Below are 20,566 nucleotides of genomic sequence, written 5' to 3' on the forward strand. Positions count from 1 at the left end.
TGGCTGTACTCCATATGTGACACCAGAGGGAGAAGGTAGACTGTGCTCCATATGTGACACTAGAGGGAAACGGTAGATTGTGCTCCATATATGACACCCGAGGGAGAGGGTAGACTATGCTCCATATGTGACACCAGAGGGAGAAGGTAGACTGTACTCCATATACGACACCAGAGGGAGAAGGTAGACTGTACTCCATATACGACACCAGAGGGAGAAGGTAGACTGTGCTCCATATGTGACACTAGAGGGAGACGGTAGATTGTGCTCCATATGTGACACCTGAGGGAGAGGGTAGACTGTACTCCATATGTGACACCAGAGGGAGAAGGTAGACTGTGCTCCATATGTGTCACCTGAGGGAGAAGGTATAATGTGCTCTATATGTGACACCAGAGGGAAACTGTAGTTTCTGCTCCATGTGTGACACCTGAGGGTGAGGGTAAATTGTGCTCCTTATGTGACACCACAGGGAGACTGTAGACTATGATCCATATGTAATATAAGAAAAAAAGCGAGGAGTTGGAGTGGCACCACAATAATAATACTTAATAAATAGATAGGCCAGTGTGCCCTAGAGCAAAAATAAAGAATATGAACAAAAAGAAAGACAAAGGATTGGCACAGGGAACCCAATAAAACTCATAATAAAAGGCATATGGGAGAGGCAAGTCATGAAAAACTATCTTTATTGTATATAAAGTGCAAAAAGAGAAGGACATAACATCTAAAAAGGTGGACATGTAAGGGGAAACAAACCACCAAATCACCTATATCAAACAATCTCACACACACAAGCATCCAACAACAGGAAACGGTCAAACAGTAATACACGTTATATATGAATTGCTGTTAGTGCATTAGATAATATATGGCATTTAAATTTGAGGCAAAAGAGGCTTCATGGAGGACTCAGGTGTCCTCAGTTTTTCATTCCCCTATGTCCCATACACATAAAGAGGATTTCAACACGTTGTCTGCACAACCTATTAATTTGCGTAAAACCTACATTAGGGTCTGGTGGAATGCTGAAGTGAACCTGTCAGCAGGATTGTGCTCAGTAAGCTACAGACGGTGTCAGGTGAGCACCGCTCTACTGATTAAAATGATACCTGGCCTGATGAAATCCGTCTTGCGGTTGTAGTTTAATCTTTATTTGTAGTTTTCAGTTAATGATATGCTCATGCTCCGGGGCAGCCTGTGGGGCTCTGATTAGGTATTCTCATCAGTATGGCTTGTGACAGGTCAATGATCCCTCACTGACCTGCCCACTATTTTACATACTGCATAGAATTATGGTTTTGAAAAAAAATATATAATTACATTAATCAGGCAGGTGGTTGAACCTGCGCAGTAGCATCTTTCCTATAGATGCTTCTGCGCGGATGCCACCATCTTGATAGAGCCTAATTTTTTTTTTTTCGGCAACAAAATGGCACCTGCACCATTTTAAGACTTTTTTTTTACAACAAAACTATTTCTAAGTAACATGAAAAATGCTATATTATCCACCTTATGCTACAGTGCAGGTGCCGCTGCCGCCTGCCTGATTAATGTGAATTATTTTTTTAAAACCATAATTCTATGCAGTATGAATAATAGGGGGCAGCTCAGTGAGGGATCAGTGACCTGCTATAAGCCATACAGATGAATAACTTATCAGAGAACCCAAATCAGGCCCCAACCACAGGCCGCCCTGAAGCACGAGCATGCCATTAACTGAAAACTACAAATAAATATTAAACCGCCACCACAAGACGGATGTCACCAACCAAGGTATCATTTTAATCAGTATAATGGTGCCAACCTGACACTGTAGGTTACTTGTTGACAGGTTCTCTTTAATAGCTTGGAGGAGTATGATAAACTATCTATTATACCTACAGGGTTACGGGTGCAATTTTTTTCAGCATGGGAGGCGCATACAGAATTTAGCTCATTCTGGGAGAGGGGTTTATACAATGTTTACAAATTATTATTACCAAGATAATTGAACATGACAGGTCCCTTTTAGCTCAGATCAAGTAACAGATCAAAATCTGTGACCATAAACTTAATAACACCTTTGATTTAACTACATTAGTACAACCGTTACAAACTTAACTTAAGGATATTATTGAACATTATGAGCAGGATGTTATAGCTGGGAAAAAGAAAAAGTTTCATAGAGACAGAACAGACTTTGAAAAGTAATTAAATGGACCCATTTGGTTAACAGGAGGACTGGATTCCTTAAGGCAAAGGCTAATACAGATCCTGAGGAGGGAGAGCCACTTCCAGTGATTTTTTATCGATATATATGAGCAAGCAAGAAAGCATATCAAACGCAGAGGTCGCAAATGGAGGAAGCAGAAGAATCCTAAGAAACAGAACATATTCCCCTTCGTACAATCGATACAGGGGCAGGATCAAACAAACACGCTAAATGACACTTGTGCCACTCAGATGACTTACAGATTATCAACCTTTTCCGGATCACGTACTTTCATCACAAAAGAGGTCAGTTTTTGAAAAAGAGCTTACTTTATTCACTATGTGGATACTGGATAAATTCACATTCAAAAGATTTATACCTTTTCTGCAGGATATATTGTGCATCCCTTCATACCCCTGATGAAGCCATCATGTGGGGCATAACGCATAGGGCTTGACATTCTCCCCCTCTGCGATTCTACTTGATCACTCTGCCGAGCTTTCCCTTCTAGGTGAATAGTCAGGTCCTTGATCTGACCTTTACTATTATGGGCATTTGTTTCTTGGGATAGCTTGTTCTCATCTGATTACTCAGGATTGGACTTGCCACTTGGCATATTATTCTTGATTGATATGTTATAAACATTGGGCAGAGTCATACTTGTATGCATATCTGTATTGTCTTATGTATTAACAGCAATTCATTTATATCTTGCATTACTGTTTGACTGTTTCAAGTTATTGGTTGCTTCTATGTGGGAGATTGTTGGATATAGGTGGCTTGTTTCCCCCGGTTTGTCCACCTTTTTAAATGTATTTATGTCCTCATTTTGCACTTTATATACAATAAAGATAGTTTTTCACTACTTGCCTCTCACATAATGCCTTTTATTGTGATTATTATTGGGTTCTCTGGTGCTCCATCCCATATGTGACACCTAAGGGAGAGGGTAGAATGTGCTCCATATGTGACACCGGAGAGAAGGAGAGCTATGTATTGTAGAATACACAACAATGGGAAGACGTGAAAAGTATATTACACCAGATGGAGAAGATAGACTCACTTTCATTGGGCTTCCCCCTCCAGTTCTCCTCGGTGGTATTGGACAGCTGGCTGTGAGCCCTCTCCGAGGGATTCCTGTCCTGACTGCTTATTGACTGACGATCTATATCCAGATCCTGTGTAGGAGACAAAATAATAGTAGGAACAAAAAAAAAAAAATGAAGAAAACCATAAAGTCAGTCCCTTAACAATACAACTGGAGATAAAACACACAATGTGTTAAACTCACATAGCGCCTATCCGATGTTTCATCTTCCATCCCAGATGGTCGCCATGTTAACAATCTAGAGAAAAAGAAGCAGCTCTGATAAATGGACTTTACATCCCTCCAGCACCATGTGAAGATGATGGTCTGACACTTACACACTTGGGATAGTGGTCCTGAAGATATCCAACATGCAAGAACATGTCTGATCCCAGACCTTAGGACTAAACTTCTCTCCGTTCAGTATGACCAGGTTCTCTAGGCAATTGGTGCCCGATCTCGCCAGCTGCTCATTATCTGCACAGCATAGAGAAGGATAAGTAATGGATAGAACCATGAGGAGTTCCTGCTGCTGGTTCCTGCTGCTGGTTCCAGTAGACAATTGCCTCCATGTGACATACGGACCAGTAAACAGCAAAACACATCTCCCACCTTACTCTGAACCAGCCTATTCCACACATCATACATTCAGCATGAACACACTTACACAGTGATGCATTGGCCTGCCATTTCCCCATCAGTTTTCCATATAACAGACACCTACAGAGTTACATGGCCACATCTCCACCTATGTATGTAGGCAGCAGGAGTGAGCACTATTGATAAATGTGCACCGAACCTACATGAGAATAAAACATGAGAATGACAAGCAGGGAGGTTCGCACCTTGTTTCACACACCAGTGTAGCTGGGTAAGAATATCCGAGAGCAGAACGCTGTTCAGGGCCTCATAGAATTGGGTGAAGACATCACAAATTGCATAGAGAGCGTGGTTACAGGTTGTAGTCATCCACTCAGATTTCTACAATGAGAAAAAAAAAAGGATTTTTGTTCCACCTGTACAAATCACTGTCGTTGAATACACTGGGGGGTCACAGGACTGTGGGTAAACACCCTGCCACCATAAGGATCAACAGGATGAGGAAAAAAGCATTGGCTTCCTCTGTTGGGCTACACCCTCTGCTTAGACACCAGGATGCACATTTTAGTGTTAAAAGTAGTAGGAAAGCAACTTTAAAAAAAAAAACAAACAGTAAAATTGCACACAAAGAAAAAACAAAACGAAAAAAAAAAAAACAGAACACAACACGACCTGAACCTGAAGAAACACACATAAGCCACAGGAAGCCAATATGTATGTATTCCACCAGAAAGGCATTTTATCATAAGGGCAATAATCCATTTTCTTCCGTTCCAAGCTGGCATCGGCAGGCACCATAGAGTGGATTTTGTAGAATTTTGCAAAGATGTGAATGAAGGCCCTCAGGTCCCATCTACCGAGAAAGTGATTGGGGAAACGCCTTCATGCAGTGGAAAGTTTTGTGGCCTTGAGGTGGGCCTGCCAGGAAATAATTTAGGTTTGTATAAGGGCTGCTTAGAGCATGACTGTCAGGAGGACTTCTTGTAGCCTTCATAGGAAGAGAAGTCAAAAAGGGAGAGAAGCTTCTGGAAGCGTCTAGATGGCTTGGGGTATTTACATTTCTGGAGAAGCAGAGCACTCTTGCCTCTAGTAGCATCCCTAATTACTTTATCTAGTCGCTTTCCAAATAACTTGTCTTCTGTGAAAGGGAATGCAGTTAGGGCCTGTGTGGACGCAAGGTCAGAGAACTAGGATCTGAAAGAAACAGCTACCAAATTGGCTGCACTGAGGGCTGCAGGTTGTGCAGACCAAGGGAATCGTCTCAAAGGAATTTTGATAGGTGAAGCAAATAGGAAGCAATGTCCTCCTAAGAACCACCTGAACATAAACCCTAGTGATCATTGCTTAGGCCATTCTTAACAGGATTTGATGAACCACAATACTGCAAAGGTAGGATGTAAGGTGGCTCCTGCTTCTGAGAAAAAGTCAACCTTCTTATCCAGCGGGTCACTAAGGAACACCAGATCAGCAGCAAAGTAGCTTCATCAGAGTTACAAGCTAACAGGGGAACCACAGAAAACAGGATTTTTGGTTGCTTACCGTAAAATCTGTTTCTTGAAGCCTCCATTGGGGGACACAGGAACCATGGGTGTATGCTGCTGCCACTAGGAGGCTGACACTATGCAAATAAAAAAGTTAGCTCCTCCTCTGCAGTGTACACCCCACCGACTGGCATTAAACTCCTCAGTTAGTGAGAAAGCAGTAGGAGAAAGAACAAGGTTGAAAAACCATAACCACAAACTTGAGAACTGTAAACGTGAGAACAGTCAGAGAACATATAACAAAAACATTGGGAGGGAGCCGTGTCCCCCAATGGAGGCTTCAAGAAACAGATTTTACGGTAAGCAACCAAAAATCCTGTTTTCTTTATCGCCTCTCATTGGGGGACACAGGAACCATGGGACGTCCCAAAGCAGTCCCAAGGGCGGGAAAAAACAGACTTCCATCAGGTCAGAGGACTCACCACTGCCGCCTGCAGGATCCTTCTGCCTAGGCTGGCGTCTGCCGATGCGTAGGTATGGACCTTGTAAAATTTGGCGAACGTGTGGATGGAAGACCAAGTTGCCGCTTTGCACAGCTGTAGGGCGGAAGCCCTGTGGTGCACCGCCCAGGAGGCGCCGACTGCCCGGGTAGAGTGAGCCTTAATCCCAGGAGGGGGCACTCTGTTCTTGACCCGGTAAGCCTCCAAGATTGCCATTCTGATCCATCGAGCAATAGTCGCTTTAGAAGCCGGCTGGCCTCTGCGCGTGCCATCAGGAATGACGAAAAAGGAATCCGTCTTCCGGAAAGTGGACGTTCTGTCCAGATAGATCCTCACAGCCCTGACAAGGTCCAGCTTGTTCAATAATCGCTCCAGAGGATGAGTCGGAGCTGGACAAAAGGAAGGTAGAACGATGTCCTCGTTGAGGTGGAAGGTGGAAACCACCTTAGGAAGAAAAGAAGGTGGGGGCCGGAAGACCACCTTGTCCTGGTGAATGACCAAAAACGGAGGACGGCAAGACAGGGCCGCCAGCTCGGAAACGCGGCGAATGGACGTGATGGCCACAAGAAAGGCTACCTTCCATGATAAAACTGATAGAGGAATCTCCCTAAGAGGTTCAAAGGGAGAAACCTTCAGAACGTCCAGTACCAGGTTTAGGTCCCATGCCTCCACAGGGGCCCTGTACGGCGGGACGGCGTGGGCTACCCCCTGAAAGAAGGTCTTAACCTGTGGCCGAGAGGCCAAGGTCTTCTGAAAGAGGATGGAAAGCGCAGAGACCTGGCCCTTCAGGGAACTAAGAGCCAGGCCCGAATCCAGTCCTTCCTGAAGGAAGGCCAAAAGAGAAGGCAGGGAAAAAACCATAGGCGGAACGCGGTTGGACTCGCACCACCGGATGTAGGCCTTCCAGGTGCGGTAGTAGATCCTGGAAGACGAAGGCTTCCGAGCCTGAATCATGGTGTGAATCACCCGGTCCGAAAGGCCAGACGCTCTCAGAACCGCGGTCTCAACAGCCACGCCGTTAAACTGAGCGACCGAGAATTCGGGTGGCAGATCGGACCCTGGGACAGCAGATCGGGCCTGTCTGGAAGGCGCCAGGGAGCGTCCGCGAGAAGGTTGACGAGCTCCGCGAACCAAGCTCTCCTGGGCCAATCCGGGGCGATCAGGATGACCGGCACCCCTTCCGCTTTGATCTTCTTCAACAGTTTGGGAAGTAATGGAAGGGGTGGGAACAGGTAGGGCAGCTCGAACTGTGACCAAGGAATGGCCAGAGCATCGACGTCCACTGCGAGAGGATCGCGGGACCTGGAGACGAACTGCGGAACCTTCCTGTTGACTCGGGACGCCGTGAGATCCACATCCGGAGTTCCCCATCGAAGACAAATCTGATGGAAGACCTCCGGATCCAAGGACCAATTCCCCTGCCGCGAGGCCCTCGCGGCAGAGGAAGTCGGCGGCCCAGTTTTCCACGCCGGGGATATGCACCGCGGATATCACCGGAACCGTTGCCTCTGCCCAAAGGAGGATCTTGGATACCTCGGGAAGGGCCAAGGAGCTCCGAGTCCCCCCCTGATGGTTGACATATGCCACAGCCGTGGCGTTGTCCGTCTGGATCCGGACTGGAAGGCCCCTGAGGATCCTTTCCCAGTGGCGGAGGGACAGGAAGATGGCCCGAATTTCGAGGACGTTGATCGGCAGAGATGACTCCTGCAGCGACCAGCGGCCCTGAACCGTCAGGTGGCGAAAAACCGCACCCCAGCCGAGCAGGCTGGCGTCCGTTGTCACCACCTGCCAGTGAACCGGAAGGAAGGACCTGCCCTGGGAGATGAGAGGTGACGTCAGCCACCAGTTGAGAGACCGCCTGACCCGAAAGGAGAGTTTGATCGGTCGATCCAGGGAGAAGACCGACCTGTCCCACTGAGACAGAATGGCTTGCTGAAGGGGTCGCGAATGGAATTGGGCGAAGGGAATCGCTTCCAATGTAGCTACCATCCTCCCCAGAACCTTCATGGCCGAACGGAGGGAGGGAGGTCGAGGACCCTGGAGCAAGCGTATGTCCCGACAGAGAATGGATCTCTTGTCTGTGGGAAGGAAGACTCTGCTCTGACGAGTATCGAAAAGCATGCCCAGAAAGATGATGCGATGAGAAGGAATAAGGCAGGACTTCTTCCGGTTTACCAGCCACCCGAAACGGGCTAAGGTGTCGAGAACAATGGACAGGCTTTCGTGGGCATGAGCGAAGGACGGAGCCTTGATGAGGATGTAGTCGAGATATGGAAATAGGACCAAGCCTCTGACTCTCAAGATGGCCATTAGCGCCGCCATGATCTTTGTGAACACTCTTGGCGCGGTTGCGAGACCGAACGGCAGAGCAACGAACTGAAAATGATCTCGTTGCACTGCGAAGCGCAGGAAACGGTGATGTTCGGGAAATATCGGGACATGGAGGTAGGCGTCCTGGATATCTATTGAGCATAGAAACTCCTGAGCCTCCATGGAGGCAATTACTGAACGAAGGGATTCCATCCTGAAGTGTCTCAGGCGAACTCTCCTGTTCAGCAATTTGAGGTCCAGAATGGGGCGAACTTTGCCGTCTTTTTGCGGTACCACAAAAAGATTCGAGTAGAAACCCGTGAAGCGTTCTTTTTCTGGGACGGGAACGATTACCCCGGATTTGAGCAGAGAAGCGATGGCTGAGAAGAAGCCCGGAACTAGAGCGGGGTCTCTTGGAGGACGGGATTGGAAGAAACGATCCCGAGGTCGGGAAGCGAACTCTATTTTGTATCCCGAGGATACAACTTCCCTGACCCATGCATCCTCTACTGCGGAAATCCAGACGTCCCTGAAAAGGAGAAGACGGCCACCCAATCTGGGAGTTGGGCTGGAGTCTTGCCGAGAGTCATGCCGAGGTGGATCTTCCAGTCCTGGGCCTGGAGGATCTACCCTGGGAGAAACGAGGACGCCAGGACGGAGTGGGCCTAAAGGACACCGCCTTCTTCTCTTGACGTGCCTGTGGCCTCTGTTGCTGCTGGGAAAAGGAGTTTGACGCAGCGAAGCGACGAAAAGGCCGAAAAGAACGAAACTGTCGTCTAGGAGGAGGGCGACGAGGCTTAGCCTGGGGGAGAAGAGAACTTGTACCCCCGGTGGCGTCCTTAATTATTTGGTCCAGCTGGGAACCAAAGAGGCGAGAGCCCTGGAAGGGCAGACTAGTGAGGGACTTTTTGGAGGACAAGTCCGCCTGCCAGGCCTTGAGCCAAACGGTCCGGCGGATGGCAACGGCATTGCTGGAAGCTTGAGCCGCACAAGACGCGACATCCAGGGAGGCGGAAACCAGGTATTCACCAGCGTGGGAAATCTGGTTGGCAAGTTCTGCTAATTGCGCGGGAGGCGCCCCCATCCAGGATACCTCGCCGAAGATCCTTGGCCCATTTTGAGATGGATTTTGAAGCCCAAGTGGACGCAAAAGCTGGACATAGAGCCGCTGAAGCAGCTTCAAAAGCAGATTTCGCGAAGGATTCTATAACTCTATCGTTAGAATCCTTCAGAGATGCTCCGCCGGACAGAGGAAGCACCGTGTTGGTGGACAGCCTGGAAACAGGGGGGTCCACCGAGGGAGAGGCCGTCCAATTGGCGGTAAGTTCTGGAGGAAAAGGATATAACACACCCAGGCGTTTTCCCCTCTGAAAACGCCTAGTGGGGTTCTCTCTCTCTCTTTGGACACGATTTCCTCGAATTCAGGATGAGGAGCGAAAAATTTTGAAGGTGGTTTGCCCCGTCTAAACGAAACCGCCTGATCTGCGGGTTCCGTAGAGGGATCCTTGATGCCACATGTTTGGTTTATTGCCCCAATGAGGTTCTGGACTGTCTCACTCATGGTGGCGATTTGGTTAGGATCCAGCTCCGAAGTATCCTCCGAAGGCGCATCAGATAATGCCTCGCCTGACTCAGGGGAGGAGGATCGGTGGGACACCAACCGCGGGGGAGGGCCGAGCGGCGAGATGGAGCGCGAAGATGACTCAGACCGACGTTCCTGTCTGGACCTCTTGTGGCTTATCAAGGAGAGCTCTGGCGGTGGTTCCTGTGACCCGCTGGCTACGGCCGGGGTCTGCAGGGGTAACCGATCCAGCGCGGACACCAGGGTTTGAGATACCCGTGTTAAATCGGCCACCGATTGTGACAGAGAGGCGGCCCATCCTGGGATGGGGGGGATCACTCTCGGGCGGAACAGCCGGGGGATCCTGGGCGGTGGGAACAATCGGGTTGCTGCAGGACTGACACAGCGGGGAAAGGCAGAAGAAGAAGTAGGGGGGCGAGAGCGGCCCCCTTTAGAGGTAGACATTTTGAGAGGTCCTCTGAAGATGCCTGTGGGTTAGGGGACAGTGGGGCAGAGGGGGGTGTCAGTCTGCAGTGCAGCTACTCACGGACCCGTCCTGGAAGATGTCCTACTTGCCGGAGGAGAACTCCTGCCCTGAGGTGCTGGATTCTGTGCAGATTTTGTGCCCACGGAGGATGCAGTGGCGAAGGTGTGGGGCGCGCTGCGTGAGCTCCTGCAGCTAAGAAGCGGTGAGCACACACAGACGCTGTCCCTGGAGGAAGGGGGCGGAGCCAGACAGGGGGGCGCCGATGAGCAGGCACAGTATGTCGGGCGGGAAAAAAGCCCGCCCGATGAAGAAGGAAGTGGGCGGAGCGCGGCACCGGAAGTAGGCCCCGGGAAAAGCCGGAGCCTATATTAGAAGCCGGTACCCGCTGAGAAGAACCCCCGCGGCGCAGACACTGCCCGGCAGAGCGGCGCTGAGGCCGCCCCATGAAAGATAGAGAGAGCGCTGCCACCGGAAAAGAGTCGCCGGAGTAGGCCCCGGAAAATCCGGGGCCTAAATTAGGAGCCGGTGACCGGAGAGAAGATCCCCGCGGCGCAGACGCTGCCTGGCAGAGCGGCGCGGCAGCCGCCGCATTTAAGAGACGGAGCGCTGCCGCCGGTGAAGAATCGCCGGAGTAGGCCCCAGCTGGCTGTGGAGGTGAGCGCCGCCGGAGAGGCCCACATAGAACGCTGAGGGGGGAACGCTGAGGGCAGCTGGTACGCTGCAAGTAGGCCCCGGGAAAGGCCGGGGACTAAATTAGGAGCCAGCGACCGCTGAAGGAAAAGTTGCAGGCAGGAGTGTGCCGCAAGCAGGCCCCGGGAGGCCGGGGCCTGAAGGAAGAACGGCGACCGCTGGAGGAACGCAATGGGGCATGGAAAGGTAGCCACCGCGCAGGGAACGGGGAAAGTGCTGCAAATGCAGCGATGACCCGCGCTGAGTCCTGGGAACCCCTTTAGAAATACTCACCTAGTAAAATCCCCCGTCGTCTGCTACTAACCTTGAGAAGGTATCAGACGTCCATAGGAGCTGCTGATGGACGTCCTCGTCTCCTCCGACCGACAGGCTCTGGTGGGCGAGTGGGTGGGGGACGGGCCAGGACCGGACTTCTGAGCACGCTTGTGTGCCAGGCTCTTGGTCCTGCTGAGGTATCTATGAGGATACGGGGTGGCAGTACACGCCGTACTCATAGTCCGCTTGAGGGACTACAGGTGTGACAGTTCACCCTGTATCCCATCCGGAAAAAACCTGAAAAGAAACGACGCACATTGAGGTAGATAAGGGTCTAAAGAAAGACCCGTGTCCACCTCCTACTGACACTAAGCTAAACTGAAGAGTTTAATGCCAGTCGGTGGGGTGTACACTGCAGAGGAGGAGCTAACTTTTTTATTTGCATAGTGTCAGCCTCCTAGTGGCAGCAGCATACACCCATGGTTCCTGTGTCCCCCAATGAGAGGCGATAAAGAAAAGGAAATAGACCATGTAGCAACCTATATTCTTCAGCAAATAGGGCTTCAAACCTCCTAGACGAAGAAATGCACCTATCTGGGCATTTCCATTCTTTGGCAAGAAGATAGAGTTTCCATGGTTGGGAAAAGTGGCCAGTTGCTGGCGGTGAAGACTGAAAGAAACAGTTTCTTGGGAAAGAGAAACAAGTGTGTCTTTGACCTGAGCGGTGTCACTCACTGCCAGAACAAGATCCTCCATGGCCTAAGCCAAATTAGAATCCTGCTCAGATTAAAGGTCTCAGAGGTGTCCCATGGGAATTTGGACTGTGTAGGGGAGAAGAGGAATCATCTACTGTAGCTTTGTCCTGGGAGGGATCTGGGAGGCAGAGGAGAAGAGGGGGAAAAGCTCCTCAAGCTCTATGCCATGTTGGATGAGTGGGATCTCACTGTATTACTGTATGAACTTAAGTTGCACTGTCCGATATTTTGCTAATGGCGATTGAGACACAGCAAACACTCCGGCACATCACGTTAGGAGGTACATACTAGAAATAAGAATTATGGGGGACCAGGTAGATCTCCATAGTTTCTCACTAACCTCCGTTTGCTGCTCCGGGAGTTTCATATTGTCAAATATTCTGAACACTATGCGGAACAAATCGTGCCACCAGTGATTCTCAAAGGTGTGCCCATAACTTTTCATAATCTCAAACATGACAGTGAGGCCCCTGCAAAGAAATTAAGTGAAGAACGCCATCAAACAAAGAAACATAAATTGTTTTTTTTTTCACATTTTGGGGATTTTTCTTTGGATTCTGAGCTAAACTGCAACACTTGAGCTCAATGGTGAATAACCTCAGTAAATCTACAACCTAGACACTGAAATAGACAACACTGCACGGCTGGTCAAACCACAAGAGAATATTTTTTTGAACAGTGTGAATGAGATCTGTTTCAATCGCATCCACTTTGTCCTCAAATCGGGATGCTGGAAAATTTACAGCATTTCCACGAACTGTGAATGTAGTATAACGGTTAAGCCACATAATAAGGGACAAGTTCTACATGGTCTTTCACAAATTTGCTTTCATTAAGTTGAAACATCAGCATAATTTATTTTTTTTTAGAAAAACAGAAATAGTGGTCATGGGCGATATTCTCTTTCTAAACTTGTAGCACTTTGTTTTCAGTTTATTACTATTACCTCTCAGCTTCTTCTTCTATTATTAATAACATGGGGTAAAGGGAGCAAGATATTACAATTCACTAAAAACATTAATTTTTTACATAAACTAGTTTATTAATTGAGAACAGCATATAGTTACAACATTACTAAATACAACCAAAGAGGTAGTCCTCTTTATTTGGGTTACCGATCATAGGGATACTGTCAAAAGGTCTAAAAAATATCAAGATAATATGTTAACGTCAAATAATATATCAGAATACCCATTTTTTAAGAAAAGTATGACATATAAACAAATTGTTCATTAACTTCTTGCAATCAAGTTGGACTTTGTCAAGCCTGACAAAGGAAAGAAAAGAACCTTCTCCTTCGCCTCATTGGGGGACACAGACCGTCTGTGTATGCTGCTGCCACTAGGAGGCTGACACTAAGTGATACAAGGAAAGTGATCTCCTCCCCTGCAGTATACACCCTCATGCTGGCTCTCAGCTAACCAGTTCTTACTTAGGTGTCTATAGGAGGCACACAGGTCTGTTTCAGACCCCAAAGTTTTTATTTTACTTTTTACTTTTCTGTAAATTTTTATTTTTTAATTAACGGAGTGAAGGGGGCGACGGATCTTTTCAAGGTTCCGATCTCCCCCGAACCATCAACAGGCGAGCACGGCGAGTATTATTATTATTATTATTATTGTTATAGCGCCATTTATTCCATGGCGTTTTACATGAGAGGAGGGGTATACATAATAAAAACAAGTACAATAATCTTAAACAACACAAGTCATAAATGGTACAGGAGGAGAGAGGACCCTGCCCGCGAAGGCTCACAATCTACAAGGGATGAGTGAAAATACAGTAGGCGAGGGTAGAGCTGGTCATGCAGCGGTTTGGTCGATCGGTGGTTACTGCAGGTTGTAGGCTTGTCAGAAGAGGTGGGTCTTCAGGCTATTTTTGAAGGTTTCAATGGTAGGTGAGAGTCTGATATGTTGTGGTAGAGAGTTCCAGAGTAGGGGTGATGCGTGAGAGAAATCTTGTATGCGATTGTGGGAAGAGGGGAGTAGAGAAGGAGATCTTGTGAGGATCGGAGGTTGCGTGCAGGAAAATACCGGGAGACGAGGTCACAGATGTATGGAGGAGACAGGTTGTGGATGGCTTTGTATGTCATGGTTAGGGTTTTGTACTGGAGTCTCTGGGCAATGGGGAGCCAGTAAAGGGATTGACAGAGGAGAGAAGCTGGGGAATAGCGGGGGGACAGGTGGATTAGTCGGGCAGCAGAGTTTAGAATAGATTGGAGGGGTGCAAGAGTGTTCGAGGGGAGGCCACAGAGCAGGAGGTTGCAGTAGACAAGGCGAGAGATGATGAGGGCATGGAGTAGGGTTTTTGCAGATTCTTGGTTGAGGAATGAGCGGATTCGTGAAATATTTTTGAGTTGAAGTTGGCAGGAAGTGGAAAGGGCTTGGATAGAGATCAGCGTCAAGGAGAGATCAGCGTCAAGGATTACCCCGAGGCAGCGAGCTTGTGGGACTGGGGAGAGTGGGCAGCCATTTACTGTAATGTATAGGTTCATCCACGTACCCTTTCCTGTGACGTGGGAAGCCATGCCTGAGCTCTCTTCAGGGGCGATGGTTCCTTTCATGGTCCCGATCTCCCCACACCAGCACCAGGCGACCACATGGAGTGTCGCCTCCATGTATCATCTCCTCGTGCCAGGCCTAATGCCGGACAACTGGCCCTGTCCACCCGGACTGAACTCCGTGGATGTAAAGAGGCCCCTCTCTATGGCATCCGAGCAGCCCCCACTGTCCCACCACTATGAAAGCGGATGGCACAAGGAGGCGGACGTTTCCTCTCCACCTCCCTAACAAAGGGATGATGGATTGAGGTTTATCCCGGCACCGTCCACGCTGCACAGAACAGCGCTGAAACACACATCTGCGGCGGCTCCATACCAGGACGCACACCGATGGTGACTGGATCCATCTTCAGTGGGATATTCACATGCTGACAGGCAGCCTCAGCCACTTCCCTGTGGCCCACCTCCCTGAGGTAACAGCTCCGGCCGGCTGCAAAAATTTAGCTCCCGGCTTCGGCCGATGTGTAGGCCGCATCCCAAAAGCCTCGCCTGCACTATGGCGCCCTAAGGCGGCTCCGCCAGCTTTTTTGGCGCTTCTCGACTGGAACGCCCCTCACTTCTACCGCTAGTGTCGCCTGCCGGCTACAGAAATTTAGGCCCCGGCTTGGGCCTACTCAACATCGTGTCCGTGGCTCCACCCCCCGAATTGGCGCTTCTCGCTCTCTGCGAGATTTTTATCAACTCTGCAACTCCCGGTGGCCATCTTGGTCCACCTGGCCAGCCCACGCTGGGACGATGGTTTCTGCATTAAAGGGGCACATCGACTCTACATCAGTACCTGACCAGTCCCTCGACAAGTATAAAGGGACAATGACCAGTATTCCGTGGTCTTAAAAGCACACGACCAGTATTCCCTGGTCTTAAAGGTGCATGTCCAGTATTCCTTGGTCTTAAAGGTGCATGACCAGTATTCTCTGGTCTTAAAGGCATATGACCAGTATTCCTTGGTCTTAAAGGCATATGACCAGTATTCCCTGGTCTTAAAGGCATATAACCAGTATTCCTTGGTCTTAAAGGTGTATGACCAGTATTCCTTGGTCTTAAAGGTGCATGTCCAGTAATCCCTGGTCTTAAAGGCGAATGACCAGTATTCTTAAGGGCGCATGATCAATCTGAGGAGCCCTCCGCCGCTGACCCCAGCTTATCCCAGAGTACCTAGTTCCCCTCAGTGGACTTTGTCACTGACCGCAATCCATGGTACTCTGACCAAGAGATTGAATCCCTCCGTGTACACTCTGTGGCTCGGGGTGCTCGCAGGACCGATATACATGGTCCTTATCCTACATGGGAGCCATCGTCTAGCAGGGGCCGCAAGTATTCTAGAAATGTACAGGCATCTAGAATCATACAGGCATCTAAGAAAACAGAAGTTTTCGTTTCCTGCTCCCTCACCAATGATTTGATGACAACAAAGCTCTGAATATGGATCCGATATTGACTGAACTTGCCAGAGCTTCAGAGAAGAGTAACCAATCTCGATACATTGACGAAGACTCTGGCTCTGCTCTAGACTACACAGTGTCCCTCATAAGGTGACTTAACTACCTCGTAGAGCATTGGCAATTCAGTCCGGATAAGCGATTCACTGGACAGAAGCCTCTACGTGGGATGCCATGCCTGGCCTGATTTTTAAGGGCGACGGGTCCTTTAAAGGGCACGATCTCCCCACACTATCAACAGACGAGCACACGGAGTGTCGTCTCCATGTTTCCTCTCTGCACCCAGGCCTAACGCCAGACAACCTGTCCTGTCCACCCAGAGACCTGAACTTTGTGGATGTACAAAGGCACCCTTTTTGGCGTACGAGCACCCCCCTCTGCATCACCACTATTTAGCGGCTGATGCAAGAAGACAGACAATTCCTCTCCACTTCCCTGGTAAGAGGTTGATGGATCGAGCGTTCCTAATTTTTATCTCTGCACTGTCAAAAGAGAGCGGCGATGGCAAGAGACTATGACCTGCTTGATGCAGCCACGCATTCTGCCACTGGGCAGATTAACCGGGTAGAATCTCCTGTGTTATACCTACCAGTATACCCGCCCGATGTATCATCAGTTAAAAATACCACGGACTGTCACATAGCAAATCTGGTTTGTTCCATCTTGCAGCTTCGGGTTCAGCACTCTATCCTCCCTAGCCGCCGCATGGATTGCTAGAGCAATGGTCTCCTGGCTGGAGACCTTAACTACCTTGATTCACACCAGTAACAACTGGCCAATCAAATCTTTTGAGCAGGAGACTGACAAGATCTAAGCGATCTTGGTTCCAAGAAGGGAACGAAAAGTAACACCGACCCTGGACCTCAAACTTCTAACAACCTTTGACATGGTCCTCCTTCTTTGGATGGAGTTCCTCCGCTCAGCCATTACTTCAACAGAAAAAGGTGCAGTTTTCAGAATCCATCGACATTCGGGATGCTTACCATCTTCAAAAATTCCTTCGCTTTTCCATTCGTGAACAGCATTTTCAAGTCACAACTTTGTCCTTCAGCCTTGCTTCCGCACCCAGAGTGTTCGCAAGAGTCATGGCGGATGTCATGTTTCTCTTGCATCCTTGAGGCGTGCTCATCCTGCCCTGTTTGGTCGACTGTCTAGCCGCCCTTCCAGGACTACGCTGAGTCTTCTATATCACTTGCGTTACCCTGCCACCTGGTCTGACAGCTAAACTTAGACAAGTTCTCCTCATTTCCAGCCCAGCAGATATCCTTTGAGGATGATCCTGCACACTTCCAGAAGGATGGTAATTCCCACTCGTGACAAGGTCACGGCCCTTCAACAGGGAGCTCGCGAACTTGATTACTCATCCCCTCTTTTCATTTGATTTGCTAGGAGGGTTCTGAGGAAAAATGGTGACAACAATGGAAGCGGTTTCCTTCGCTCCGCTCATTTTCAGCAAGTCTGACAGACTTTCAGACGATAGTCTCCGAGCTCCTTCATCCAGAGCCTTTCTCCCGGTTCAATGGTTATTAGTAACTACCAATGCCAGTCTTCTTCTCCCTATCATTGATCTGGACATCTGAACGGTAGTCCTACAGCAGGTCCACTGCCTTCTGGCGGCTCACCCTATCCGAATTCAATTGGATAATGATGCCACGGCGGTGCCATACGTCAATCATCTAGCAGGTACTCACGGTCAGGCTCCATGACCGAGGTACCTCACATTCTATGATGGGCCGAGACCTATCATTCGGTGATCTCTGCAGTATATATCCCAGGAGTAGAGCTCTGGACGGCAAACAAATTCAGCCGTCAGGGTTCCGACTCAAGTCAGTGGGAACTTCATCCCGAGGTTCACCGGAGCTCTCCAGTTGTAGATCGGACGGCGTCCAGACTGAATGCCAATGTACTCAAGTTCGTGGTTCGGCCTCAAGATCCAAGAGCCATCGCACTGCATGCTCTGGTTCTGACTTGGTACCAGTTTCCATAACTCCCCTTCCACTACTTCCGAGAGCCTTTCAGATGCAGAAAGGGCACCAGTGATCATCCGAGATCCGCACTGACTACGTCAGTTTTTGTTTGCGTAGCTAGTATCTTCCTGCCTTATTGGAGCAAAACTGCAATGAGGGACTTTCTCACAGAGAGTGTTCACAGGGAAGTAGTTCTTCCCTATCGCATGCCGTTAGATCATTGGGACCTTAATGGTCCTAGGAGTCTTACAGTAGACTCCTTTTCATCCGGGCAGACTTTACTATCAGGGAAGTTCGCCCCTTTTTTCTCTGCGATATCCTCACTCTGACGAGTCTTTGGAGCTAGCTCCCTGCTCTTTCAGACTTTTTTTCCCTTATTACCTTCAAGGCAACGTTGTCCTCAGGCCATCCCCATCCCTCGTTACCAAGGTGGCATTGTATTACCACTGTTATGAGGGCATAGTTCTTCCCTCATCTCTTTCGGCACCAGTCCACAAAATGGAATGAGTTCCCCATATTCTGGACGAAGTGAGTGCTCTGAGTAGGTACGTCTCAAGGACGGCGTCCTTCCAAAGGTTGGACACTTTATTTGGGCTTCCTGACGGTAAGAGGAAGGCTTCCTGATGTTTTCAGGAAGGGTTTAGCCGTTTCATCGGCCATGATAGCATGGTGGATTCTTTTCACCATCCAGGAGTCCTTCCGTGCAAGATGTCAGCCTATCTCCAAGGGTTCTAGGCACCAGGTGTCGGCAAGGCACGCCTGCAAGCTTGCGGATTTGTCCAGTCCGCATGCATTCTTGAAGCACTATAATTCCCACACTTCCACAGATGTGAGTCTGGGCAGGTGGACTCTGCAGGCTGCGGTGGCGCACTTGTAAGTAGCAGTTACACCGGGCCTGATCTGATGTTGTCCCCACCCAGGGACTGCTTTGGGACGTCCCACGGTCTGTGCCCCCCAATGAGGCGAAGGAGAAATAGGGATTTTTGGTTACTCACCGTAAAATCCTTTTCTCCAAGACGCTCATTGGGGGACACAGGACTGTGGGTGTATGCTTCTGCCGCCAGGAGGCTGACACTAAGTAAACTTAAAAAAAAACAGTTAGCTCCTCCTCCAACGTATACACCCTGACACTGGCTACCAGAGACTCCAGTTTGGTGCAGAAAGCAGTAGGAGAACAAAAAAAACACAAAAAAATAATATAACAGCATAAATACAGAAACCTTATGTCTAGAAAAGATCCTACTGACTAATGTAATCAGATATAACCAAAGCAGCCATAAGGCTACCAGGGAAGGAGCTGTGTCCCCCAATGAGCGTCTTGGAGAAAAGGATTTTACGGTGAGTAACCGAAAATCCCTATTTCTCCTTCGCCTCATTGGGGGACACAGGACTGTGGGATGTCCTAAAGCAGTCCCTGGGTGGGAAAAATCACTCACCAGAAAAAGACATCCAGATAATGTTTGTCTATAAATGCGCCACTGCCGCTTGAAGAATTCTTCTACCCAGACTTGCATCTGCAGAGGTCTGGGAATGGACATTATAATGTTTGACAAATGTATGCAGACTAGACCAGGTCGCAGCCTTGCAAACCTGTTCTGCTGAGGCCTGGTGCCGAACGGCCCAGGAAGCCCCCACTGCTCTAGTCGAATGAGCCTTGATTCCAGCCGGAACCGTCATGCCCATGGAGCGATAAGCCTCCTGAATGGTCGCCCTTATCCATCTGGCCAGGGTAGATTTTGAAGCCGCGCATCCCTTCCTGCGACCCTGCGGAAGGACAAACAGAGCATCTGTCTGGCGAAAGGGGGCCGTACGGGAAACGTACCTCCTCAGAGCCCTCACCAGATCCAACGTATGGAGAGCTTTTTCTACACGGTGCGTAGGTGCCGGACAAAAAGAGGGCAGAACAATATCTTCATTAATGTGAAATGATGAAACAACCTTCGGCAAAAAGGACGGTGCTGGTCTGAGCACCACCTTGTCCTGATGAAATCGCAAAAAAGGAGGACGACAAGAAAGAGCTGCCAGCTCCGATACCCGTCTTATGGACGTTATGGCCACTAAAAATACAACTTTCCAAGAGAGAAACATCAAAGAAACCTCTTGAAGAGGCTCAAAAGGAGCGTCCTGTAAAGCCCTTAAGACCAGATTAAGGTCCCAAGCTTCCAAAGGAGTCTTATAAGGAGGAACCTTATGAGCGACTCCCTGGAAAAAAGTCCTGACTTGACGACTAGGAGCAATCCTGCGTTGAAAAAGTACTGATAAAGCCGAAACCTGCCTTTTAAGGGTACTCGGAGCAAGCCCAGAATCCAGGCCTGCTTGAAGGAAGGCTAGAAAGTTTGGAACGGAGAAACGCAGAGGGGGCAGCCCGCGTTCTCTACACCAGGAAAGAAACACCTTCCAAGTGTGATAATAAATCCTGGCCGAAACGGACTTACGAGCACTGATCATGGTATCAGCTACTTCTTGAGAAAAACCAGCCTGAGTTAAAACCCAAGATTCAACGGCCAGGCCGTCAAACGTAGGACCTCTGAGTTCTGGTGGTAGATCGGCCCTTGAGATAGAAGATCTGGCCGATCGGGGAGCCGCCAAGGAACCCCGGCTAGAAGTTGTACCAGGTCTGCATACCAGGTCCGTCGTGGCCAATCCGCAGCGATCAGGATGGCCGGCACTCTCTCTGATT

General features: G+C 49.1%; 1 protein-coding gene across 1 annotated transcript in view; it reads right to left on the bottom strand.

Annotated features, from left to right (window-relative positions):
* The window catches only part of ARFGEF2 (ARF guanine nucleotide exchange factor 2), a 123,200-nt gene that overhangs the window by 26,388 nt on the left and 76,246 nt on the right, over positions 1 to 20,566 (bottom strand). The window contains exons 30-34 of the mRNA XM_069750827.1: positions 12,261 to 12,390; positions 4,127 to 4,262; positions 3,620 to 3,758; positions 3,486 to 3,540; positions 3,258 to 3,372 (exon numbers count right to left, since the gene is read on the bottom strand). Of these exons, the coding sequence (XP_069606928.1) occupies positions 3,258 to 3,372; positions 3,486 to 3,540; positions 3,620 to 3,758; positions 4,127 to 4,262; positions 12,261 to 12,390 (575 nt within the window). The remainder of the gene's footprint in view (positions 1 to 3,257; positions 3,373 to 3,485; positions 3,541 to 3,619; positions 3,759 to 4,126; positions 4,263 to 12,260; positions 12,391 to 20,566) is intronic.

The sequence above is a fragment of the Ranitomeya imitator genome, chromosome 2 (genome assembly GCF_032444005.1).
Source record: "Ranitomeya imitator isolate aRanImi1 chromosome 2, aRanImi1.pri, whole genome shotgun sequence".
Lineage (NCBI taxonomy): Eukaryota > Metazoa > Chordata > Amphibia > Anura > Dendrobatidae > Ranitomeya > Ranitomeya imitator.